Source organism: Eublepharis macularius, chromosome 5 (assembly GCF_028583425.1).
Source record: "Eublepharis macularius isolate TG4126 chromosome 5, MPM_Emac_v1.0, whole genome shotgun sequence".
NCBI classification, from domain to species: Eukaryota; Metazoa; Chordata; class Lepidosauria; order Squamata; family Eublepharidae; genus Eublepharis; species Eublepharis macularius.
Genome location: NC_072794.1, coordinates 16,495,558 through 16,522,699, shown reverse-complemented (window position 1 = coordinate 16,522,699; position 27,142 = coordinate 16,495,558). Strand labels below are relative to the sequence as shown.

The 27,142-nt window shown below is 45.3% G+C and overlaps 1 protein-coding gene and 1 pseudogene across 1 annotated transcript in view; both read left to right on the top strand.

Moving 5' to 3' along the window:
- Positions 1–27,142, top strand: part of LOC129330659 (ceramide synthase 4-like) — a 323,796-nt pseudogene that overhangs the window by 58,290 nt on the left and 238,364 nt on the right.
- The window catches only part of LOC129330660 (ceramide synthase 4-like), a 66,480-nt gene that overhangs the window by 29,405 nt on the left and 9,933 nt on the right, over positions 1–27,142 (top strand). Inside the window, exons 3-6 of the mRNA XM_054980795.1 lie at positions 10,736–10,854; positions 11,136–11,193; positions 24,328–24,378; positions 25,195–25,287. Coding sequence (XP_054836770.1) covers positions 10,736–10,854; positions 11,136–11,193; positions 24,328–24,378; positions 25,195–25,287 — 321 coding nt within the window. The remainder of the gene's footprint in view (positions 1–10,735; positions 10,855–11,135; positions 11,194–24,327; positions 24,379–25,194; positions 25,288–27,142) is intronic.

The window sequence follows — 27,142 nt, the reverse complement described above, 5'->3', positions numbered from 1 at the left end:
ACACATTCCCCTTCTAAACAGTCTATAATGGGGGAACATTCTTGCATTTTGTTTGAGCAACTTTTGTTTCTCTCTATGGTTACCAGTCCCCCAGGAGGAGCAGGGGTTCCTCCACTCTCAGCGTCTATCCCTCATTACCATTTATCTGGCCATTGTCGGTGGGGGGAAGCAAAACTCCGCCCTGACCACCTCACCCTCTGGGTTGGACTCCATGGGACGTGGAAACCTTATTTCTCTCTGATCTGACCTGATCTCTCTTTCTGCTGTGTTTTGCCAATACGGTCATAAAACTGCACTCCTTTCTTCTGCCCATTGGCTCTTTGGAAGCCATTTTTATAGCCCTCCTTACTCTTATTTGCTTCATTAGTTCTTTATTGTTTAAATATGTTACCCAGTGTGTCTCTGAACCCTTTTGATTTTTAATTGTACCCCCCCCTCACTGAACCTGCTGAAGTTCTTTGGGAATTACAACGAATTTGGGATTTGTTTGTCTTGGGTAACTCAGTCTGTGTTGTATGTCTGGGTCTCCCAAGTGTAATCCCAATGCAACACTAATTGCATACATTTTATACACGCATTACAGTATCTTATTTGACCTCTGTACATGAGCATAGCATAGCACATGGTGACTGCCAGGGGATCTTTTGGCTCTGGTATAAAGAATGTGCAGCATGGTGCGGCAGACGAGGGAGAGGGAAAGAAAGGAGAGATTTTGAAAAGACAGCAGTCAGCAGCAGTAGCAATTTACCTGGCACTAGAAGTCCCTACTGCAAGCTCAAGCTACTGTTATTCAAGCTAAGTGACTGCTGAACCAATTTAAGCTGCTTTATATGTGACTGTTTCCTATCAATTCTTCCATAGACTTGAATGTTAAACATGGGTACCTTCCATTGCCTCAGAAAGGGGAACCTTGTTATTCCAGCTTTCTGATATTTGGCAGTGCACATGTCTAGTGGACCCCCCCCCCTCCAATTTTGAACAGATAGAAAACCAGAAAGGTGTAGACCCAAGGGGGGAGGGTAACTTCCTTTGAAACCAATGGGAGATAATAGGAAAATATAATTTTAAAAATGAAATAGCAATAACAAAAGAAACAATCATGAAACTGAACCACACAAAACAATCCAATAATGAAACTGTTCATTTAGCAATTAATAATAACAAATAAACTCCCATGCACTTGTCTAATAATTATGTAGGCCTCACATACGTTTATTAAACCATCAAATTTGTTTTCTGTAAAGTTGTGATTTTAAACATCTCTGAATATTCTAGGCAATAATTGTTGGCAATTCTACTCCATTTCTGCTAGGATTTATTCTCAATATGCGGTCATTGATTCATATGTTCTCAAGGCAGAAAACTCAGTTAGAAGAGTGAAAAATGTGTGTTTGCAGATCAACACAAAAACCGAAAACCAAACTGTCAGACCTAACGTTTCCTAAGCAATGGTTTAAATTTAAGATCCTGAACATTGCTCTCTCCACTAACCTTGCAAAGCAAAAGACTGCAAGATAGGATTCATATTGGGAAAAATATGGATGGGTGAGTGGGGGAGATAGAATTTAGTCAGCACTTTAATTGCTAACGTGGGAGATGCCAGGAGCCCTGTGTGGCTAGGGGATGCCCTGCCCAAAGGTGCTTGGAGCGGTGGTGATAGAGAGTGCCTTCAAGTCATAACTGACTCATAGTGGACCCTGGTGGGGTTTTCAGGGCAAGAGACTAATAAAAGTGGTTTGCCATTGTCTGCCTCTGCAATCCTGATCATTGTTTGAGGTCTCCCAACCAAGGCTGGAGAAAATTTTTAAAAATGTCTGTCGGGTTGCTGGCATGATATCTTTGCTCAGAGAAATTGAGATCTTAGTGACATCAGTCCCATCTAGGAATTGCTGGGAATTATTTAGTTTTACAGGGACTTACCAGGTCATCAAGCAATATTTTCACCTACAGTCTACCTCAGATAATTACATCAAATCTCTCCCAACTCCTTTGTCCACCTCCAGAGACAGTCATTAAGCCATTGTTTTGGGGCAAAGATGTCAGTTTTGCTCCAGGGAATGTTTTGCCCCATAATTGGGTTCTCCAGCCCTGTGCTCTCTGTATGTGTTCTGGAACCGATCCACGCACCCCCAAATTCACCTGGCATTCTTTCCCCCCTGCTTCTCTCTGTGAAACTCTGGTCGTTTTGCTGCCTCCGCGGACCTCTGTTGTTTGAGACAGGTATGTATGGCTCTCCCTGAAACTGCTTTCTCCTATTTTCCTCCATGATTTTCCAAGCATGTGCTGTGTGTATTTGTGCTGTTGCTTTTTTATTTCTCTTAATTAAAAAATCCCACTTTCCTGTTAAACATCTGCCTGATTTATTTGAGCGTTCTCTATGGAAAAAATCCCCATAGACATAGGTGTAGAATCCCAGTTACCCTCTCTTGCTTGTCTCCTTTTATGCTAATTCTCCCAATTAATAAAGGAGACCTCCTATTTTGGTAGCACTGTGTGCCTCTTCTCACTGTCCCCACATCCCAGGCTCCTTTTGCTGTCAAGTACCCTTCCCTTTGCCCCAGACTCACCTCCCAAGTGCTGGTGAGTCAGTGAGCCTCCTTTAGAGCAGGCCATAACTTAAGCTGTTTCTTCCTTCTGAATAGCTCAGTTGTGACAAAGTGGATCATTGTCTCCATAGGTTTCTGATCAAGAAGTCATGATAAGTCTGTGAGAAAAACTTTCAGTGTGTTACATCTCCAAACAATGTACTCTGCAGTCTTTGGGAGTACCCCAAGGAAGTGAGCTAGATTTTTTTTTTCATTCTGACATTCTTCTTTTCTATCAGTAGGGACTAGGGGTGTGCAAAGGCACCCAGGTTCGGGTTTCCCAAATCTGGCATACCCAAATCGAAAAGCTGATTCGGGTATAGCCGAAATCCGAATTGCCAAGCCGATTCGGGAATGGCGATTCGGGGGCGATTCGGGTTGATTCAGGTTGATTCGGGAAAGCTTTTCAATGGGAAAAAGCCTCCCCCAGGCTTCTCTGAAGCCTGGGGGAGGCATTTTCCCACCAAATCATCCCAAAATTGGTGGGGACCTTCCTCTAACTCCTCTCTAACAACTCTCCAAGTCTCAGACCGATTGTACTTTGGGGGGCCATGTTATGGCTCCCCAAACCAGGTCCCCCTATCCTCGCCTAAAAAAAGGGCATAGCTTTAGGTTGCTGCTGCTGATCTTCAGGCAGGCTTCCTTTGCCAGGGGTGGCATTTTGCATGCAAAATGCCCCCCAACCCTCAGGGGCCCTTCTCCCACCTTTCCTCCCACCCCTCACCAAGGCTCAGCCTGCTCCCACTTGGGGGGGGCATTTCATGGCCTCCCCAAGTAGGTGCTCTCAGCCCCCAAAGTCCACCCCCTACTGCCCATACAAACCCAATTCCCCCCCAGCTGCCACACACAGACCCAAATTCCAACATTAGCCCCTCACAGACCCAAATCTTCCCCCAGCAGCCCCACACCCACCATAACCCCAGGAACAGGCTGGCCAGCCCTCCCCCTTTGGGAACTTCTAAACTCTCTTTCCCAGGGCAAATCCGCACAGCCCAGGGGTGCCACAATGGGAACACTCCTGAGTGCCAACTTGTCCCTGGGAAAGAGCACCTGACCTGACACACACACACCTACAGAGAAGGCTGGCCAGCCTGCCCCATTGTTCCCAATGCTGGGAACCAACCTCACATCAAAGAAGGGAACACACACACAATGATTCAAGTTTGAAAAACCTTTATTTTATCACTTTCAAAGTACAATAGGGCAACAAATCACAACAACAGATCACACTAATTGTCCCCCACACAAAAGGACTACACAATTCACTACACATCAGAGAATCTTAAAAAAATTTTTTTTAACAAACTCTAAAATTTTTGAACTGAATTGTTTTATACAGTAGGAGTGAACAACGACATGAAAACAGAAGTCCCCTAGACCAAATTAACACAACCAACTTCAAATCAGAGATTCAACAAAACCATAACAAGAGCTTTCAAAAACACTTCATTTCATGAACTGCTTAAATTTACACAGCAGCATGGCACAAAAGGGCATGAAAACAGCATGCTTGCAGTGAGTCACATCACACAAACGTAACACACAACCAACTCAATTAATATTAGACAATCAGTAAAACTTGAAACCAGCATTACAAGATGTGGGTTGCATGGGGGGGGGCAAAATGGGTCAAAAACACTTTCTGTCTTTGACAGATGTAGGCAACATGGCAGCAGGGCACACCCACAGGCAGGACAGCATTGTCTTAGACTCTTAGTTGGAAAATAACACAACTATCATGAAATAAAATACTAATTTGCTCATCCCCTCGACACCTCCTCCATAACAACAAAACACAACACAAAAAGACTTATTCTTTTTCACAATTTCTTTATTTCTAGGCGCGTGAGCCCATCTGTCAACCACCCCTCCATCACCAAACTTAATTGGGGGGAAACCACTGCAACAAGTCCCAGCAGAACCAATGTCATTTCCTTGGGCGATGCTTTTAGTTCAGCAACACAAAGCTGGAGCTGGCACTGCCAAGGCACAGACCACTGGTATTTGTGGAGCAGTGTTGCAGAGTTCCCACACACACACACACACACCAGCCTCAGCATGTAACTGGAAACATCTGCAAGACATCATCATTGGCTGGTGCCCATCCCCAACTCTCCCCGCTTCAAACCCCCCCCCCCCCAAGCAAACCAAACAGCAACATTACAATTTTTTTTTTTTGGTTTTTCTTTTTTTAAAAAAACCAAAAATTTGAACTCTTAACAAACATTTCAACTTTTTGGGTTTTTTCATTTTTTTAAAGAAAAATACAACTCTCAACAAACGTTTCAACTTTTTTTGTTTTTTTTTCTTTTGTAAAAACTTCAACACTGAAAAACATTTTAAACATTCCAAACAGAAGGATCTGACAGTTTCCCATTCCCTAATCCCCACCTAAGCAATCCCTGTCTAACCTATTTCTCCCTCCAGTGGCAATCCATGTTGCTGGGGCATTATTTTTCAGAATAAATTTGGTCCCACAGGGTCTGTCTCAGTGCTGGGATATGTTTTGAATTCCCTTGGGGGGGCTTCAAATTGCTGGGTGGATTCCCTTTGCCACTGGTTCCTAACCACCCTCCCTGTACTGGCCGGTTTTAACTGCGTCTACAGGGTTTTATGCAGGGGAGAGCGCGATTCCAAAGGATTGGACTCGCAGAGAATGCAGGCCACAAGGTGGGCTCACCTCAGTCACTCTGGAAGTCCAGTCCTGAGAAATCAAAGAGGCGAGAGTTGACCTTCAGGAAGGTCAACTGCTCGACTCTCCATGGGAGAAGGCGAGTGCGATGTGGGCCGACAATGTCGCCTGCATGAGAAAAGATGCGTTCACTCTCCACGCTCGTCGGAGGGCATGAGAGTAGCCGCTGAGCCTTGAGGGAGAGGTCTGGCCGGACCGACTCCTTCTTGGCCCAGTAGCTGAGCGGATCGGTGGAGAGTGACTCGCAGGGCTCCGCGAGGTAGTCCCTGACCATTGCCTCCGCTGGATCCTCTCTCACGGTCCTCACGGTCCCAGAGGGGACGAGGGCCCACCGGAGCATCTCCATCTCCATCGGCACTCCGGTGGTGGCCTCGGGGGGGGGCCTGTGCAGAGGGGGTGTCAGAGGGACCTGCACGGCAGGGCCCCTCTCGCGTCCCCCCGTCAACAGGTGTCCCCTCTCAGCCTGCCTGCGCCTCACCCAAGAGTAGAGCCCGTCTCTGGCTTGGGTGAGGTTCCCATCCTGCTCAGTGAAAGTGCCCTTTATGCACAGGTCACACATGGTCGCCAACATGTATGACTCGATCTGCATGAGAGGAGTTAGCCTGGCAGCTATGCCATGCTGCAGCCTTCTCACCAGTGCGTGTACCTCTGGAACAAGGTCAGCACGGGGCGCGACCCGGTCTGCAAGGGTGGCCAGATTCCTCTGGAGCGTGTGTACCAGGGGAATGACCAGACCGAGGGTCGCCGTGTCTGACGAGACCGCCACAGTGAAGTCCTTGAAGGGCTTCAGGACCTCCACTGTTTGGGTGACGGTGAGCCAATCCTCCCGGCTGAACTCACCCACCTGACTCGCACCGCGGTTCTCGGAGAGCCACGAGTGGAGTGCGGCCTGCTGCTCCACCAAGCGCTCAAGCATGGCGCAGGTGGAGTTGCAGCGAGTGCTTACGTCAGTGATCAGAGCGTGCTCTGGCACACCTGTCCTGACCTGTGTCTGGCGCAGTTCGTGTGTGGCCTTCACGCTGCACATGAAGAGACCCGTGGGCTTCCAACATTTCTGGATCAGGAAATGGAGTTCACGAGTCCGGGTATCAAGGGGTTCCTTCGAGGAGCCCATCCCCAGCGCATCTCTCACCACTAAGTGAAGTTTGTGAGCCGCACAGTAGACGCACTCTCGGCTCACTAGATGAACCGCTGCCCTCATATTCTTGCCACCATCCGTCACCATGCATCCCACAGTGGCGGGTCCCTGGCCTACCCACTCTTCCAACTGTCTCCTCAAGGTGGCAGCGATGTTCTCCGCCATGTGGGACACATCAAGCACCTCGGCGTTAAGCAATGCCTTACAGTAGCTGGCCCGGCGGTCTCCCATCCTTCCCTGGCTAGCTGTGCTAGGCACCTCCCCCCGGCCCCCACCCAGAACCGCCTCAGGTTCCCACCAGTGAGCAGTAAGCGAGAGGTACACTTGCTGCACACTTGGGCAGGTCCAGATGTCGGATGTGAAGTGCACAGTTCTCCCGGCAACCCAGGACAGCTGTGCCTTCACATGGTCCCTGGCAGCCCTGTAAAACGAGGGCACCACCGATCTGCTCAACGTTGTGCGAGCAGGGACGGTGTACCAGGGAAAGAAATCGTGGAGCAGCCCTGAGAAGCCGAAGTCTTCTACTATGGAAAACGGTCTCCCATCCACCGCTACCATGTTGACAATGTGGCGCGTGAGGCGGTGGCTTGCCCTCTGGATCCCCTCTCTGGGCACACTAGGGCCCTGCGTACCAAGCATCTCCGGGAGAGAGGCTTGGCATGCCTTCCCTGCAGGAACCCTTGGGGTGAGAGCACCAGAGGAGCCTGCCTCCTTCTGGCTAGCTGGCGGCCGTGTGGCACCAGTAGAACTCTCCTCCCGAAGAAGCACCGCCTGGTGGTGCCTCTTCACGTGGTTCCTCATCCCAGACGTGGTGAGATGTGCAGCATCTCTGCCACGGCTGACGCACTGCCTACAATGCAGGCACTGGACTGCTTGGGGATCCTCCGTTGTCTGGAAGTGCTTCCAGATTTCGGAGTAACAGGACGGCCCATGCTTCACAGGAGAAGCGCTTTCGGGCCCACCCTGAGGCACCTCCTGTGAGGTGCTCTGGCCGGACACACCGTGTCCCACTCTCGGTCAGGCAGTTGGGGATGGATGAGGCTGAAGGGGCAGAGATGTGGGCTGCTCCACCACAGTCTCTGCCTCTTCCTCCTGCATCCTCTCCTCCTGCACAGCCACGAGAGGCCTGCTGCTGGCCTCAGAGGAAACTGGGGTGGACCGCCCCAGGGGGGGGTCTCACGGGAAGTTCCTTCAACATCCTCCGGGTTCCTGGGGTGATCGTGAGGGATGGAAAAGTCACATGCCCCACATCCATCCCAGGAGACACCACATGCTGCCCCTCCTCCAGCAGCTGGCTCGCAACCACTGGAGGAGGAGGAGCCTCAGCAGCAGGCCCCAGCCCAGTGCCAGCCCCTGCCTCACGCACCCGGGTTGGGGGTGGCCCTCCAGCAGCTGCCTCAAGAAAGAGAGTCTTGCGAACCCTCTTCCTGTCACCAGAAGCCAGGCTGGTGAATGGCAGCAGCGCAGGGGAGGGTCTCCTCCGTTCAGATGGGGGGGCTTGCCGCAGCAGTCCCCCTCTCCCTCCCCTCCTCCCGTCTAGATTTCTCCCTAGTCTTTCCCCCGGGGCCCCTCTCTGCTTTCCTCTCTGACATACTTTCCCCTCCCAAAATCTACACTAACTGATCAGAAAACCTTGGGAAAACAAAGGTCAACTTTGTTTTCGAGACCTAAGTTACCTGCTCTAAATCTGTGCTTCTAGTGGCTCTGTGACTTGGAGATGAACTATCAAGTGCCTTTTTAAGCAACCCTATTTATGTCGGGGAACCTGAGCATGCCAAACAGCTGAATTCCTCCAGAATTGAGCTGGCCCTAAACCCCAGTAGGTGACAGACAGCCTTAGACACTCACACACTAGTATGCCCGGGCCGGCCTGGCACCACCATGGGTGCCAGAGATGGGCAGTGGAACCCTAGTTAAGGGGGCACTAATGGGAAGCCTATTGACAGCTATTCCAAATATGTATATATATAGAATTCAAACCTAACTCTCACTCACTAATGCTTTTCCTGCTGAGTCCCTATTTAGTTTTTTTTAAAAAACTACGTTTGGTTTCCCTATCGATTACGTTGAGGGCAATTAGCCACTTAACACCTACCAACTGGCCTACCTACCTAAGACACTATTTAGCGGGAACAATGTTTCTGTGGTGTGTCGGTGTGGGGTGTGGATGTGGTGGTCTGAAAATGTGCCCCCCCTCCCAAGCTAGCAAGAACACACCCCTAAGCCCACCCAAATGTAAACCCAGACTCACTCACCAGTCCTGCAGTCCAGTGATATTCAGGCAGTCGTGCAGCTGGTCCTCCTCTCCTCTGCTGTGCTGTCAAGAAAGGTGGAATCATGTTAACAGAGTCAATAACACGCTGAACACACACACAACCCCCAAAAGTCAAGGCCCTGATCTGCTTTGGGCCTAGACAGTCCAGAAGCCATTGTGAGGAAGCGGTGCCATAGTTAAAAGTCAGGTCATGCAGCCCCCCCCCCCCCAGAAAGGCTAGGGCCAACCAGTGGTAAAACACAACACTTCCACCCTGCAGAGCAGGCCTGTGTGTAAGCCCAAATATGGCACACTCATTTTTTGGTGGAAACAGTAGATCAAGCCCACCCCCCACACTCAAGCATAACAAAGGAAATATTAAAGAAAGCAAGCACAACAATCAATATTGAACCCCCCCCCAACCCCCAAACTATGTCCTCTTGCCCAACTAGCAAATGTCCCTCCTAGCCCAAGCCATAAAGACCAAACTAAAGCATACGCTGGCAGATTGCCACAGCAGTAGCAATAAATTCAAAAAACAAATTTAAAAAAAAAAACCCTACCAGTCCTCCTCTCCAGATGTCCAGCAGCAAAGTTGATCCTCCACACACGCAGAGGTCTCCAAGCCGATGTCCTCCGAGTGCAGTGCAGTCCAATCCAGAAGAGGTCCACGAACGGTCAGCAACCAGTTTGTGAAGCATGCTTGTGAGTGCCAGGCCAGCCAGCAAACAGGCGGCACCAAAGCCAGAGCAGCAGGCCTGTGTGTAGGCCAGAGGCTGGCACACTTGTTTGAGAGCCGGGTGGGAAGCATTGGAATTGGATGAAGGGGACCAGAAACAGCACAGCAAGACACACCAATCCAGTTTGTGAAGCATGCTTGTGAGTGCCAGGCCAGCCAGCAAACAGGCGGCACCAAAGCCTGTGTAGGCCCAGAGCTGGCACATTCATTTCTTAGGCCTGGGAAACAATAGATCAAGACCACCCCACACTCAAGCATAACAAAGGAAACATTAAAGAAAGAAAGCACAGCAACCAATGCTGAAACCCCCCCCCCCCAACATTCTCCTCTTCTGCCCAACCTGAAAATGTCCCCCCAGGCCATGCCAAGACAGACTAAACTGAAGAATCATTTTGCATAGGCATGCCACAGCAGCACATTTCCCAGCCAGCATCCAAAAATTTATAAAAATTAAAAAAAAGGCCTACCAGGTCTCCTCTCAGGATGTCCAGACAAGCACAGTTGATCCTCCAGGCAGATGTCCTCCAGGCACAGCCTCTCTCCTCTCTCTCAGTCAGCAAGCAGCAACAGAACTGTTCAGACCACTCTGTCTTGCCCCAAATTTAAATCCCCTTCCCCTGCTGCAGCCTCAGCCAAAGATTTGAATCTATTGGCTGGCAGAAGGATGCAGCAGTGGGATTGGTGACACCTAAGTCCCCCCTCCCTTGCCTTACCCCCCCACACTCCAACAGTCACCCTCCTCCTGCTCCCCCTCCCCTACCTGTTAATTTGGGTGGGAATCTCAGAATGCTGGCATTGCTTTGCAAATGCAAAGTGCAGTGCACCTTGCATTTGCAAGGCAAAGCTAAGGATTCCCTTCCCTCCTTTGCAAGAGGGGTGGGGGTGACAGAAGGAGTGAGTGACTCACTCCTCCCCCCCTCTTCTAAGGGGGGGAGGCGCCAAAGCAAGCGCCTAGCAAAATGGCGCCGAGAATCACCCTGAATCATCCCGAATCATCCCGAATCGATTCGGGATATGGCGATTCAGGTTTCCCGAATCGATTCGGGGTGATTTGGTTTTTTTTTCGGGTTTCCGAAACCCGAACTGCACACCCCTAGTAGGGACTTTTAAATATGAAGAGGTCTTACATTCCTAGCACACAGCACCTGAATTACATTCTGTGGAGGGCAGAAGGTTTTGGTCTAGCTTTCTTCCTTGTATATTAGTTTTTTTTATATGAAGGGAATATTTTGGAATACTGTATTTAGATGTTGTGGTCATACAAAACTTAACTTTCTTGGAATGTTTATCACTTTTCTTACTGTAGTTTTGTGCCTTTTTTGCCTAGAGTGAGCTGAATATATTGGCCAAGCAGTGTGACCTTCAACACCGGGAGGTGGAGAGATGGTTTCGATCCCGTCTCAAACAAGACCAGTCCAACTTGACAAGGAAATTCAGTGAAGCCAGGTGAGCAATGAAGGATGTCATGCTACTGAATGAGATCAGAAAGGGATTCGGGAGAAGGGCGGATCTTATTTGTTGCAATGGCGTCTCCTTGGAGCTGCCCTTGAGAAGTGTTTGGAAACTTCAATTCATGCAGAATGCTGCTGCCAGGCTGTTGACTGGAGTGAGTCGTAGGGACGATTTCACTCCAGTTTTGGCTCATCTACTCTGGTTCCCATAGGAGTGTACATTAAGAAAATTTCTGTTTCAGTTATGGGTCTTCTCTTTCTCTGCTTGTTTTGCAGCTGGAGGAGCACCTTCTATGTAACTGCCTTCATCACAGGCCTGATTGTCCTGCATGATGTGAGTATGGAAACCCCTCCCAGTAAATTTAGGGGATTCTGAAAATATATTGTGCTTTTTAATTGAATGCTGCCTTGACTGTGACTCTGAAGAGGTGGCATTGAACGAGTCTCAATAAAGATAAACTGTTTTCCAAATGGAAGCCAGCTGGTTTGTGGATGATGCCACCAATATGGTGTTTCTCTCTTTGATGGGAAGGCTACTTGGGAAGGGGAGAAAGTGTTTATTTTGGTGAGAGCAGAAGCTCCCAGTGAAAGTTAGAAATTCCTATTCTCTGGTGACGTGGCACAGCTTGTTATCATTTCCAGAAACCACCACAACAGGGCCTCAGAAATCTCCATCCAGTTGTTCTGGTGGTTCAAAAGTAAAAGCTGGAAAAATAGAGTTCTAATATATGGGAAACAGTGGTCTGGATAGCCCAGGTGGGGCTGATCTCATCACATCTCAGAAACTATGCTAGGTCCGTCTTGGTTAGTAATTCGATGGGAGACCTCCACCGAAGACCAGGATTGCAGAAGCATGCAATGGCAAACCACCTCTGTTAACGTCTTGCCATGAAAATCCCACCAGGGGTTGCCATAAATCAACTCTGAGCCAAGCTACTGACTGACACGTGTTTCCTCCTTTTTATGGCCCTTGCATGCCGTGATCACATTCTGTGGATCCCGTGCCCATCCTTGCACGGGTTTCTTCCTTGTTCCTCCCATACTGAGGGAGGTATCCCATAAAGCACCTTGAGTTTGCGCATGCTTAATTCTTTTTCGTTGATTTTTCTGTGTGGAGAATATTTTAAACCTTTAACCCCCCAGGTGGTGCTCCTATGCATAGTAGCTTCTACATGCCTTTTATGGTGCTATTGTAAGGTGCTACTGGACTCTTAACTAAAAGCAGTGTGGGTTGAAAAGCATTTGGTAGTTTTTGTGCAGAGTTCTTCAACCCCTCTCCCTCTCCGTAGGTTATAGCTTGTCAGTTGCCTACATGATGCAGTCTTCTTTAAAAAAACTTTAACAAATTATACACTGGAGAGAGGTTATAAGTTATAACCAGCCCATGGAGGACCATTGATGAGCCCTCAGCTCAGCGCAGAGCCCTTCATGGCTGCCGGAAGCTCCTCCAGGTCTGCCCCCCCCGCCCCAGCAACTGGAGCTGGCTTGCCAGCCAGACGCAGGGAGGGATCGCTGAAGGAAGGAAGGGGCCATGCTGCAGACAATCTGAGTGAGTGTGCGCTCTGGTCACTCTGCCTCTAGACACCGTTGGAGACAGAGCCCTGCCTTGAACCCTGCTAGGCCATTCCATTGTGGAAATATCTTTCCCCCTTTCACCCCCGCCTTTTTTTGGGTAAAGACTTAAAAGAAATCCTTGGGGGGCATGGGGAGAGGGGCACTTCTAGTGCCAGAAAAGCAGAGCGGCTGAGATGCTAAAGAGCCCAGTAGCACCTTTAAGATTAAGAATCTTTTTAGTGCCTTAAGCATTCTGGAACCACAGTTCTCTTTGTCACAACACATCTGACGAAGAGACCTGCGGTTCTAGAAATCTTATGCTACTATAAAGTAGGTTAGTCTTAAAGGTGCTACTGGACCCTTTACTATTTTGCTACTACAGAGTAACATGGCTACTTTCTCTGGATCTTTGGCTGAGATGCTTTCCTTTAAAAAAATATATTGGATGAGTATAATATAAATGTTTACATTTCCCAAATCTGCCCATTCTTAATCTATTCCCCCACCCTTTCCCTCCCCCCTTTCTACTATAGACTCCCAACAGCTTTCCAACCCAATATCTAACTACTCTGCTTAATATTATTTGACTATTTAGCAAATAAATTGTTCCCTTAACTCAGTTACTATTTCACATCATTGTCCATATTTCCCCCTTGTAATGATCACTAACTCCTCCCTTAATCAAAAACTAAAAAATATCTAATGCCCACATCTCCCTTTTTATGTCCCACTTTTTTTCTATATACTGTTTCAATTTCCCCCCGTCTTTAAAACATTCTTCTGGATTTTGTTCTCTTAGCTTCCTTGTTAATTTGTCCATTTCAGCCATATGTAGTAATTTTTGTATCCAATTCTCTACAGATGGCACTTCTTGTGTCTTCCACACTTGAGCATACAATATTCTTGCTGCCATTGTCATGTAAGATATTAATATTCTGTCTTGTGAAATAATTCCGTCTAAGTTCAAGTCCAGCAAAAGCAGTTCTGGATTTTTATTTATTTGGATTTGTAGAATTTGAGACATAGCTTCTATAATATTCTTCCAGAACTGCCTTGCAACATCACAAGTCCACCACATATGATAAAATGAACCTTCATGTTTCTTACATTTCCAACATTTATCAGACATTTGATTATTTCCGTATGCTATTTTCTTCAGTGTTAAGTACCATCTGTACATCATCTTATATACATTTTCTTTAATACTGGTGCATGTTAATATCTATAAGGTGTTCTTCCACAAGTGTTCCCACGCCTCCATTGTTATGTCTCTGTTACAATTTATGGCCCATTTCACCATTTGCACTTTAACTGTTTCATCTTCTGTGTACCATCTTAACAGGACCTTATAAACTTTAGATATCTTGTTTTCCCCATCTCGCGGTATGCTTTATTCCAATTCAGAGTTTTTCAGTTTAAATCCAAATTTCAAACGATCCGAATCGTATAAGCCTTTGATCTGTCTATATTGAAACCAACCATATTCAACTGGCAGCTCATCACATGGTTTCAACTTAGCCATATTTTGCTCCTTTTTCAAAATTTCTTCATAGGTCAAACATTGTTCTCTGTTGTAAATTATATTTGGTTCAACAACTTCTAGTGGCACCACCCACATCGGGATACCGTCATCTAAATATTTTTACATTGGTCTTTATAAATTGTTTTGACAGCTTGAATAAATTTCTTTCCCAGTTGCAATTTCTCCATTGTGGCGAACATAAAGTCCCAATTTAAATTATCTAACGCTTTCTCTGCGTCTACAAAGAAGAGACCAACTTCTTTTTCAGATGTTTTTCATAGTATTCCATTACATTTATTGCAGTTCTCAAGTTGTCTTTGTCTATCAGGCAAAAATCCAGCTTGTTTCTCCACTATGAATTCTGTCAACCACTCTTTTAATCTTTCCGCCAGTACCTTGGCAAAAATTTTATAATTGTTGTTTATCAAGGATATGGGACAATAATTTTTCACATTTAACAAATCTTGATCTTCTTTTGGAATCAATGTTATATTTGCCTCATTCCAAGTTTCTGGCAAGTTTCGCCCTTCCAAAATTCCATTCATCACTTTTTTCAAAAATGGGACAAGCTCTTCTGCCATGACGTTATAAAATTTAGCTGATATTCCATCTGGCCCTGGCACTTTCCCCAACTTTGTCGTTTGTATAGCTTCTTTAATCTCAGCTTCTGTAATTTCTGCATTCAGTTTTTCTCTTAACCTCTCTGGTACCATTGGCAAATTCATTCTCTCCAAGTATCGGTTAATACAGTTCACCTCTATCGCCTCCTTCTGATATAGTTTTGTGTAAAATTTATAAAATGCTCTACTAATTGCAGATTGGTCAGTAATTTTTTTCCCTCATCCAAAATTTTGGTTATCATTTTTTTCTCTCTCCTTTTTTTCAATTGCCATGCCAGGTATTTTCTAGGTTTGTTGGCACCTTCAAAAGTCTTCTGCTTCATTCTCTTCAGTTCCCATTCCAATTCTTTATTTTCCATTGCCTTTATTTGTTCTTGTAACATCCGAATCTCCTGTTGCAGTTTTTTCCCCCCAGTCTTTTCTTTAACTGTTGTTCTTTCACTTTTATTTTTTCTTGAATTTCTTTCCTTTTTTCATTTTTGGCTTTTTTATCTCTAGCATTTAAGTCCATTAGGATCCCTCTCATCACAGCTTTATAAGTGTCCCATACTTTGTGTGTTGGTACTGTCTGGTCCAAGTTATATTGAATAAAGAATTTAGTCTCTCTTTGTAATAAGTTTAAGTTGTTTTGGTGTTGTAGTAAGTCTTCATTAAGTCTCCATCTGAACTTCTTAGTACGTTTTCCAAATCTCCACAAAATTGGATTATGATCTGAGCTTACTTTAGGCATTATTTCAACATCTTTAGTCCATATCGTTAACTCTTTTGAAGCCCAGATCATGTCTATCCTCGATAGAGATGCATGTCTTGCTGAATAGTAGGTATACTGCTTAGATTTAAGGTTGTTTCTCCTCCAGATATCTTCCAAATTCTCTTGGCTTTATAATTCAAAAAAGGATTTCAGTAACAGTCCCCTTTTCTTTTTTGTCCCCTTTGTTTTTTTATCATCTTGTAAATTCACCACACCATTAAAATCTCCAGCCAAAATAATTTGTGCATATGCCAGTTGGTCTAATTGTTTCAATATCTCTTTGAAAAAAAAGTCCTTGGCACCATTTGGTGCATAGATCCCTACAATTAATGTCTTTTGAGAGTTCCAATCAAATTCCACAGCCAAAAATCTCCCTTGCAAGGTCTTTAAAAATCATCTTAGGCTGAAGCTCTTCCTTTATGTATATAACAAATCTCTTTTCTGCTTTGTTGAGGCCACAAATTCTCTACCCAATTTGTTATTTTTTAGGTATTTTAAATCTTGTGTTTTTACATGAGTTTCTTGTAAACAAATTATATTACAGTGTTGTTTTATTAGCCAATGAAAAACAGCTTTGCATTTAGAAGGTGAATTAAATCCATTTACATTCCATGATATTATTTTGCACTCCATGATTATGATCTGGGTCGCTTAGGTAAATCTTTTTCATAGTCCAAAAAGAACATCTCCATCTCATGTTGTGATTTGATAATTTTCCTGCTTTCTTGAAACTCAAAGCTCAGACCTTCCGGTATCTCCCATCTATATCGTATATTGAGCTCCTTCAAAATCTGAGTCAAATCTCACTTTCACTCTCACTTTCAGCCTGAGACCAAGTGGGATCTTACACAACAACTGCCTTATGTTTGTGCTCCCTCATTGGCTCTGGCTTCTACTGGGCTGCTATGAATGAAATTGGTTCAGTTGAGCTAAGTTGCACCCCCCAGAACCAACGTGGAAACTTTCCCATAATAGGTTACGATGGAGGGTGGCTGGGTAGCTTGCTCAGGGGACACTTGGGATTTGGAGGGGCATCAGTTTGATTCTGTTGGGCTGAGCATGCAATGGGAGTGTGCTTCTGACAACTGGCATCCTCGCCTGTGTGTTTTTGTTCCTCAAGACTCAGCTTGGAAACTTCCTAGCATTTGGAAGTGTGCCTTGGCTATGGTAGCCTTGCTCCCGTGTGTTTGTGCAGTGGAAGTCAGCTTTGTCTTTAACCCCATAGGAAATAATGAAGTGGCTGGGGGCACTTTGTATTGGGAAGCCTGTAGAATTGCACCCCAGGGTCCAATAGTCAAGAAAATCCATGCCTAGGTACCAAGTTTGGAAGGGATTGTATGGTGAGTTTAGGGTGACCATAAGTACAAATACAGAAGATCCATGGGGGTCCATGCTTTCCAATCACATTTTTGCACCGTGGTGCTGCTACAAGGTAGTGAGTTGGTGATTTTTGTGGTTCAGTCTGTGGCTATGAACAGAATATGTATTAAATGGTGAATTTTTGCTGACTCCATATGAATATTTACAGAATTCATGAGGATGCCTGCTTTCAAACCACGGTTTTGCAGCTCAGGGGTGCCACGAAGTCGTGAGTGGATGATGTTTGTGGGTCAGTCTGAAGCTACGGACATGATATAATAGCATATGCTCAATTTTGGGTGATCTGCTGTAAAATTCAGATGATCCTTGAGGATCCATGGCTTGAAACAACTGTTTTGCATTGTGATGGTGCCATGAAGTAGGGGGTGGGAGATATTTGTGGTTCAGTTTGTGGGTATGGATGTGTTATTAGATTGAAGGATGAGTTTTGGGGGACCTAATGTAAAAAATCCAGAGAACTCATCATTTCATACCATGTTTTTGCAATCTAGCACAGCCGAAAAGTAATGGGTGAGTAATTCTGGGGTTCAGTCTGTGGCTGTGGACATGATATGAGATTGGGATAGCCCATGCAAAAATGACAAGATCAGTGAGGATAAATTCATTCCAACGTGGTTTTTGAGGTGCGATGGTGCTACCAAGAGGTGGATGGATTATTTTTGAGGTATATCTGTGGCTATGGACACATTATCGGATTGCATGGTGTGTTTTTGTATAAAAAGGCATAGGATACATGAGGATCTGTGCTTTTAGAGTAGGTTTTTGCACTGTAGTGGTGCCACGAAGCAGTGAGTTACTGATTTTTTTGGTGCCATTTGTGGTAATGGACATTACCTGGGATTGTATGATGGATTCCGGGTGGCCCCACGGGTGGCTGAATTTTGGCCCAATTTTGGCAATAGATATGATCTGGGATTGTACGGTGTTTGAGCTGTTTTTGCATCTTGACAGTGCCATGAAGTGTTGAGTGTCTGGTTTTGAGGTGCCATTTGTGGCAATGTACACAATTCGGGACTGTATGGTGGATTTTGAGTTGCCCCATGTGAAAAATCAGGAAGATCCATGAGGAACTGTGCTTTTGTGCCATGTTTTTGTGCCATGGTATGTCACAAAGTGGTGAATGGCTGATTTTTTGGTTCCTTTTTGTGGCAATTGACCAGATCTGGGATTGTATGGTGGATTCTGGGTGGCCCCATGTAAAAATCAAGAGGATTCTTGAGGAGCCATACTTTTTAAGCATGTTTTTGTGCCGTGGTGGTGCAACAGATTGAGTGGATGGGTGTTTTGTTGCTGTCTGTAGACTAGGAAACAATCTAATATATGACACCCTTTTTGTTTTGTTTTAATGTTAAAATAATATGAATTCACGAAGATCTATTTAAAATCATCTGGATCCGACTTTCACCCACTCTCCACATTATATTGTCAATGTGTAAAGACAGCTGTGATTCCCTTAGTCTTGACAATAAAAGGGACTTATATTAGTCAAAGGTAGCTTACTTTTCGGGCTCCAAACTATCCCTTAAGTGTCTATATTAGTTATCCGTTCAAGAACAGTGAATAATGTTCAATCTTTCATACTCTTAAGTGTGAGAATACATAACTAAGTGATGAACACTAGGTCAAGTCACAGTTGAATGTTTTATTGGATTCTAATGGTTTTTAACACAAAACCGAGCTAAGACAGGAACTCTGAACTTATTGTACACCGGACTGGTAACCGCATTCTCTATGTCTGTACCTCCATGCCCTGAACCCATTCTGTCTCTTAATTCTTTTGAACCCCTTTTTATTTCTTTACTTTTCCCCTCTGTCTACTGCCTCCTGTCACTCTCTCCTCCCTAACCAACACAGCCATTTTCCATAACTTTACCTCTCTATGTCCAGCCCATTCAGTCTTTCTCAGCCATTAACCCTCCTTTTCCCTCTCTCTCCTCTTCTCTCTACACCCCTGCACTTCCCCCTCTCCACCATATTCCCCCCACTCTTTTCCTCTTAATCCTTCCACCCATTCTGTATCCCATGCAATCACTACACAACCGTATGTCTATACACATCTTGATCTCCCATTAATTGGAAGATCGAACACAATGCACAAGAGCACCATGGAAGCATGACTATCAACAATCTCTTTTATGGAGCTTCCAGACCCCTCCCTGATTTTCTTTTTTTGGCTACTGCTAAGTATTGCATTTCTGAGGATTAGGTTAAATGATGCATGATTCAGAGTCTGACATTGCGACTTGCCTCCCTTGAATCAGATTTTAACCCACAGCAGACCAAATTGCATCATAAATTTACCCAAAAGAAAAGAAGCGAGCAACAGGTCTCCATACAGGACAGTATGCAACACCATGCTGTATCTTGATTTGGGTGTTTCTGTGGGTTTGCCTATGCTGGTTTGTGACACACAATGTGTCACCTACATTCAGTATTTTCCCCAACATCTCTCTCTCTGAATCTTCCCATTACAGTAGCAAGAGATCTTCATGCCTTTTTTCTGTCTTGATGGTGTTGTAGTCTCTCTCCTTCACTTTCTCCTTAGCATATATCAAATATACACCAAATACGATCGCTATTTAATTTTTTTACTGATCCTTTCTATGATGTGAATCAGATGCACTGCTAATTTTATGCACATGACTAATGGCAGAGTCAGCATTGGTGGCCCCCTTTTTCACAGTGTACTCAAATATATGGTTGCATGCATGAAGTGTCATACTGTGAAAATCACTGCTGTGAAAATCACTTGGTTACATTATCTGAAAGTGGAGGTGTCAATCATTTTGAGATTTCTTTAAAATATGAACACGGGGCTGGAGACCTTGTGGTCACTCCAGTAATAAATCAAAACATGAATTACCACGGTTATCACATCGCAGCCCAAACTCTGATCTCAGCCCACCTCCACTCTCCTCTTTGTGGACTTTGCTTCCCACCCCCCACGCCCACCAGGACCCATCCCTTGCCTGAGTCCCAAGTGTCCCTCTCCTGGGAGCCCAGCTTCAACCTTCAGGTGCCCTGCCCCCTGCCCCCTGTGCCGATTTCCCCTACTTGCTCCCACCCTCTGCTCCTTATCCCCGCTTCCGCAGCACTTCTTTCCTTTGCTCTGCCCTCCCCCATCCTCGTCTCCCATAGCCAACCCTCCCCTGGTCTCTGCTGTCTTTAAAACATCTGTGTTTCTTGGATAACTCCAACCCACCCATCGCCCTCGAAGACTGATATGAGATGTGTACCTCACACAACAATGAAAGCAGCACACTTTTCCAGTTTATAGTCCAGTATCGCCTTTAACACTAACCAACTGTGTCGCAGCATAAGCTGCATCATGTGGGCAGCTGACATTGTGAAATCTACAGGGAGGGAGTGGGGTTTGTGTATGCTTATAACGTGGCTGACCATACGGGGAAGTCTTCTCCTGAGGAAACCCCAAAGGAAAGCATCTCAGCCAAAGATCCAGAGGAAGTAGCCGTGTTACTTGGTAGTAGCAAATTATTAAAGAGTTCAGTAGCACCTTTAAGACTAACCTACTTTATAGTAGCATAAGCTTTCCAGAACCGCAGCTCTCTTCGTCAGATGCATCTGACAAAGAGAACTGTGGTTCCAGCTGCGGGAAGTCAAGAAGGAGGGGGGGAAGGGGGGTTAGGTTAGATTTAATCAGATAGGGTTTAATTGAAATATTGTTTGAAATTATGCTCAACAATAAATTTTTTTTTTAAAAAAAAAGAGAGAACTGTGGTTCCAGAACACTTAAGGCACTAAAAAGATTCTTAATCTTAGAGGTGCTACTGGGCTCTTTAACATCTCAGCCGCACTGTTTTTCTGGCACTAGAAGTGCCCCTCTCTCCACGGCCCCCAAGGATTTCTTTTGAGTCATTTTTTCCATAGAGTTACACCAATCTACTTTTATAAGGATACGTGAATCAGATTCTCTGAATTACCTGTTTTCTTTTTTAAAAAAGGGTCTCTACCAAAAAAAAAAGGCAGGGGAGGGGGAAAGGATATTTCCACAATGGAATGGGCTAGCAGGGCGCAAGGCAGGGCTCTGTCTCCAGCAGTGCCTAGAGGCAGAGTGGACCCACCTCCAGGAGCGGGGTGGCTTCCCTGCATGACCAGAGCGTTTGCTTGCTCAGGCCGCCTGCAGTATGGCCCCTTCCTTCCTTCAGTAATCCCTCCCCACGTCTGGCGGTCAAGCCGGCTCCAGCCACTGGTTGGGTGGGGGGGGCAAGCAGCCCTGGTGGTGGTGCTCAGTGTGCCCAGTGGATCCCTTGCAAGGGATCAGCTGGGCAGAGAGAAGGCCGATACATCTCCTCCTCCCTGCCTGGGTATCCTGCTGAGCAGTGGTCTCTTCCCCCCTTGCCACGATGGCAACCTCTATCACCTTCATCTCAAGCCACAAATGCAGTTTGCTTACTCGAGCTGCAGAGGACTGTTCAATGAATGTCCTTTCTATGGACTGCTGAACCTAATTTTTAAGACTAACCTACTGCATTGTAGCATAAGCTTTCGAGAACTACACCTCTCTTCGTCAGATGCAACTTCAGACTAACACGGATAAACTCTCTGTGTCTATGAACCCAGTTTTTGCTTTGACGGCGGAGACTTCATTTCCCTTGCTTCCCACCTTCATTTTTTTGCCCGCCTCCTAGGGCCCCCTCAATGTGCCACTGTGAGCAACAACCATCCCTGCAGAGACACAGAAGTTCGTGCCGTGCTGGCAGCCTAAAATCAGGCTTACTGACTCTTCATGGAACAGTGCAAACACTGACAGCAGCACAAGAAATAGGAATTTTTTTAGAAGAAAAATGTCTTTTAAGTTTCCATGGTGTGGTGCTGAAGAAGATCTGCATTCAGATTCTCACTCTTGTCCAGAGAGATCAGTCTGGGTAGATTTATTGATCTTTTAGCTGCCATTCACCACAGTTCAGCTGGGCAGGGAGAAGGCATGTGCACACTCCCTTCCCAACTGGTTCTGCAGCCCCCCTGACTTGTGTCAGCTGTGCAGGGAGGAGGTGGATGGAGATGAAAGGAGGGGTGAAGCAGGTAGCAGGGTGGTCACCTCCAACACATGTGCTCTTGCACTTCCCTGTCACACTCACAATCTGTGGCATTTTCTGGTACAACGGAGGATCTGTGAGTGGAGCCGAATGGCATTTTACTAAATATCGCTCATTTGGTGGCAGTAGCCAAAGGGGCTTAAGCGCAACCTTCAGCTCCCCTTTTCCCGAATGACAGGAGAGCTGTGGGCTGCACTGAAGCCTAATTCATTTAAAATTGCCTCCAAATGTGCATTTATAACTGAACTGAGCTTCAATATGACCTGCAGTGCTGCGATTGGGCCAGTAAATGAAGAGCTGCACTTTGGGGTGGAGTGATAGGTGGTTTCAGGCAGCTGTAAAACATGTCTATTTCTCCACTTAGAACTCCATTGAAGTGTCCTCATTGGTTGTGAGCTCAGAATACCATATAAAAACATATATGTAGAAGACAATAAAGCGATAAGTGGTCAGTGAGTCACAAAGGTCAGAAATTAAAACCTGAGAGACTGAAGCAACCAACAGTGGCATCCCTTTAATCATGATCATATCATGCTTGAACTTAATGATCATCTGTGAATTTTTGCTTGATCTAAAATAAATGTCAGAGTACTATACTGAGAGGTTTGTGACCTGGATACAGGAGGGATATTCAGCTTTCATATAAACCTGCCTGTTCTTTTAGGTAGAAAAAGAGGGGTATGAATGAATACATACATGATACATACAGATAGTGCCCTGTGGCTGTAAAAAGCAATTCAGCAGTCCCCCCTTAGAATATTGAATATTAGTTTGTGAACATGTGGAAAATTTCTCAACAGTCTTGATAGGCAGCCCCAAATGGAGCTTTGCTATGTTACATCTGAGAAGGCGGGTGTGCTCTCCTCCTCCCTGCCCGGCTGGTTCCGCAGATTAGCAGGTGAGGGTGAAGGCAGGTGCCCTACTGCCTTTGCAGCCCCCCTTACTGTGGATCAGCTGCTCAGGGAGATGGATGCGATGAAAACAGATAACAGTTCAGTGGGGGGATTTCTACCCTGAGAACAGTGGGAAGGGGCACGAGGTAACACCCCTCCCTATCAGTTTATTTCATGCTTTCTTTGGATCAATTCTGGCCAGCAAAGATAGGCATATGGAGAAGAGTTAAATCCTGCACATCTGTAATATTGACCTTTTAAAACTGATTTGTAGTTCTGTCCATTTAGTGTCTTTTTATCCCACCCTTCTCCCAAGGAACATGTACGCCCCTCCTTTCCCCAAATTATCCTCACAATCATCCTGTCGGGTATATGAAACTAGATAGAAGGGGGAGAACACTGTTGTAAGTTAATTTGGTATACTTTGTGGAAAATTGCAGCTCTGAAATAAGGGGGGGGGGCATTTTGCTCATCTTGAAAACTGTGCTCCCTCATCCCATGCCACCAAATTGGCAGGGTAGAATGACAGTTCTCCTGTAGCTGAATAAACAGTAGCTGTGAGTGCCATCTACCTGAGCTGAGGGAAAAAAAACACTTCCAGAAAAGGGAAGAGAGAAGCAGAAGGAAAAAACCCCTGCCACTCTGCAAAGGGGACTCGATGATAATGACTGCAGACACTCGCCAGTATGACTGCATGTTTAGCGATGGATCAGAGGCACAGAACACATGTTCAGTTTTGGCAAAATAGAGACGGGCAGGCAGGAACAGACGCCATTCAATTCACTCGCACAGACTCGTGAACTTCGTCTCTTGTAGCATGGCTCTCTGACTTGAGTGCACTCTCCAAGCCAGTCAGGGTTAAACAAAACAAAACTAAACTGAATTTAAAAGATGGAACATAAGAGTGAATGTTTTTAAATTCATAAATATACTGGGGTTAAGTAAAAAATGTTTCAATGGAATAGAAGAGGTTTGTCAAAGCCAGCAATATCTCTGCTGCCTTCTCTCAGCTTTTCCAAAGCCTTCTCTCCCTCCCTAACTTCTTCCAACAGACCCCGGCTGTCACTGGCCCAGCATTCTGCCACTTCTCATTGGTTGTTTCTGAGCAGAGGTGGAGCTGGAGTCAGTCCTGTCTCTCAAAACATCCTACACTTCCATCTAGATGTCTCCAACTCTTTGTGTCAAGTAGAGATGGGCACGAACTGAAGTACGAAACAAAGTTCATGATGAACCAGGCCAGTTTGTAATCTATGAACCAGTGGTTCATCAGAGCCCATTTCTGAGGAAACTTCATAAATTTTAGGCTGGTTCATTTGGTTAGTTTTTTTGGTTCGTCACTGCAGACAGCCTGGCACTGATCAATCAGTTTCCTAAGCAACAGGGGATGGAGTTCCTGCAGACCTTCTGCTGACACGGAAGTGGCTTTCTGCTGGCCTGGAAGTGACATTCTGATGACCTGGAAGTGACAATTTGGTGACCTGGATATGATGTTTTCATGAACCAAACAAACCGGTTTGTGAACTGGGGTAGGTTCATGAAAGTTCATGGGTCATGATTTGTGAAATGCAATGAGCCACGAACCACATGGTTGGGTTTTTTTCTGTTTTGTTCCCATCTCGAGTGTCAACCTTTCATTTGACTAGCGTATCAGGTGGTGGGATGTGGTTCTCTAAAGTTCTGTCTCATTGCAGAAATCCTGGTTCTGGGACTACCGAGAGTGCTGGACTGGGTACCCGCAGCAGGTAAATGGCCAAGGAATCCTTAATGTGGTAACAAGCATAGAGACACTGACACTGTTCCAAAGCACAGTTGCAAAAAATGAGCTGCTCCATCTGCCCTGGTTTCACTATTTTCTGAGACCCGTTCATGATCTTGGACATCTAAACACTCTCCAAATGCAGTGCCTGAAGGATCTCTCCCTCCTGTGCAGGTGTTTAGCATGCTCCCTCAAAAAGTTCAGTTTCCATTTTTGCCATCCCACCTTTATCTCTTCTGTCTCATAAGTCTTTTGCATGTCCCCACCATCAGTGGTACAGTGGGTGGCCACAAAGAGAAGACTTTTCAAAGGCTTTTAATTGGCTCTGAAAAGATTTGCATCTGGCACCCTTCCCTGCTGGTATTTCACCAATTACTTAAGACAATGGAGAGTTTAATGTTTGAGTGCCTCCCTTAAGCCTTGATAGTTAAATGGAAGCTCCAGGCACAGAGAGTATCTGCCTCTGAATAATCAGATGCTGCTTGTGGTGTATCCAGAGGCATTGGAAGCCAGATGTGGGACTAGATTAGTACCCCCAAAATGGTTGGCTTTTGCCTGTTGAACTTTGTTCCCTGTAAAGATGTTCAATCTTTGGTGCTGGTGGTATGGCATTTCTGTGACTGGGGAAGGGGGAGGTACTCCTTGGGCCACTAGATGTCCACATCCAAAAGGGTGAAAATCAGCTAGGTTTCCCCATTGCTGTCTTAGGAGAAGCCACGGTGATTGGATTCCTTCCTGCAAAGTAAAGAAGCATAGGTGGCAATCAGATGAATCCTCACTTCAGGATTTGCTTCCTTTCCAGCCACTTGTCCCTTCCATCGCTGCCTACTACGTGCTGCAGTTTTCCTTCTACTGCTCCATGGTCATCACCTTACCTTTTGATGTGAAGAGGAAGGTGAGTGGGGAGATGGATCCTAAGAAACATCCATCCGAGCCTGCATCCTGCCCCTCCACCATCTCTTTGGTTACCTCTGAGGGTCTCAGATATGGGACCAGTAGGACAGCTTGCATCATCATGGAAGCCTGCTTGTGATCCCTGGAAGGACAGAACCATCCTCCTGTTTCATCCCTGGCCCAGTTAAAGAGCTCTCCTTTTATCCCAGTCTGCTGGCATTTTCAATTGTTTTATAAAATTTATACCGCATCTTTCGACCTTGATCAGGACTGTCATGGTAGTGAACAAATGAAAATAATACATAATCAAAACACATCCTAAAAACTATTAAAACCAAACAAAAGTACATCATTAAAAGAAAGCCAAAGGCTAAAATACACACAGAGAACAAAAGTGGCAATTAAAACAAAGCGTAGGAAGGAGAGATCATTGAGATAATATCAGAATGTTCCTCCTGTCTAGACAGACAGAGGTAATGCCAGGGAGGAAGGCTGCTGTGTTGAAGGGGCTGGACCCTTTTTTTTTTTTGCTGGATGGAGTGTTGTTTGCATTTGCAGAGCCTGTAAGAGTCTGGGTGCAGTCATGGACCTGGCCTTGGTGTTTGAAAAGAAGGTTGATGCCAAGAGTGCTTCCTATAAGAGGCATTTCGTTTGCCAACTATTTCATTTCTTAGACTCAATCAATCTGGCCAAGAGTCATGATGAGTTTCTTTCCTCACACGTGGATTGCTGTAACGTGTTCTATGCTGGATAGGGACATCTCTCTCTCTCCTGTTTTAAAACATCTGCATTGGCTGCCAGTTTGTTTCCAAGTTGAGTTCAACTTACTTTATCCCCTCACCGGTCTGTTGTTTGTGATGGAGCTAGTCTTTCTGCTGGTGTGCCTTGTATTACTCTGATGACAAAGGGCGCAGCCTCTAGTTTTGTAACTATCTCCCTTTACTCTTTGATGGGAGGCACAAATATTATTAAAGCCATTGGTATGTATGCAGTAGTTAGTTCACAGAAGGCAGAACGTGAAGGTAAAAAGAAGTCATTTATTTTCTCCTTTAGAAGAAGGGCCAGTTAGTTTGTGGGAAGAAGGTTCAGATTTTAATACTTTATAAAGATATAACTTCACAAGCAACCATTCAGGTTGTTATTTCATAAATTGTGAGACACGCTGCTTATCATTTTATTATTTATTTTATTGATTTAAGTATGTCATTTATAGTCCGCCTTTCTCACTGAGACTCAAGGCAGATGACATAGTCCTTTGCTTTCAGATTTTCTCTCTGATAGGCATCACTATCCTTAAATGATCACCCACTAGTCAATCTCTCTATCAGCAAGAGAAAGAGCAGTATGAGTAGTTAAGTTTTGTAGTTCGGCATTGCCTTTTTTCAAAATGACAGGCAAACAGTAACCTGGATCCACTCATCTGGCAACCAGGGTTCTAAACTTCCATAGTTCCTCACAGAGCTCCCCCCTATTCTCACCACTCTAATCTATGGTCTACTGTCTCTGAGATTAAAAAATAAACCTTCTCAGAGAACTTTCTCTCTTGCTCAACAATTCTCTTCAATGTGTTATTGAGGCCTTCCAGTCTACCCTGGCCTTGGCAGAGGATTGACTATAGACAACTAAGTGCCAGATAATCTCCTGTTTGTCACACGCTCCAAGGTCTAAGACCCACTTATTTATTTATTTATTTATTTATTTATTTATTTATTTATTTATTTATTTATTTATTTATTTATTTATTTATTTATTTATTTATTTATTTATTTATTTATTTATTTGATTAGATTAGATTAGATTAGATATTTAGTCTGTCTTCCCCACAAGCAGGCTCAGGTTGGGTACAACCAAAACAT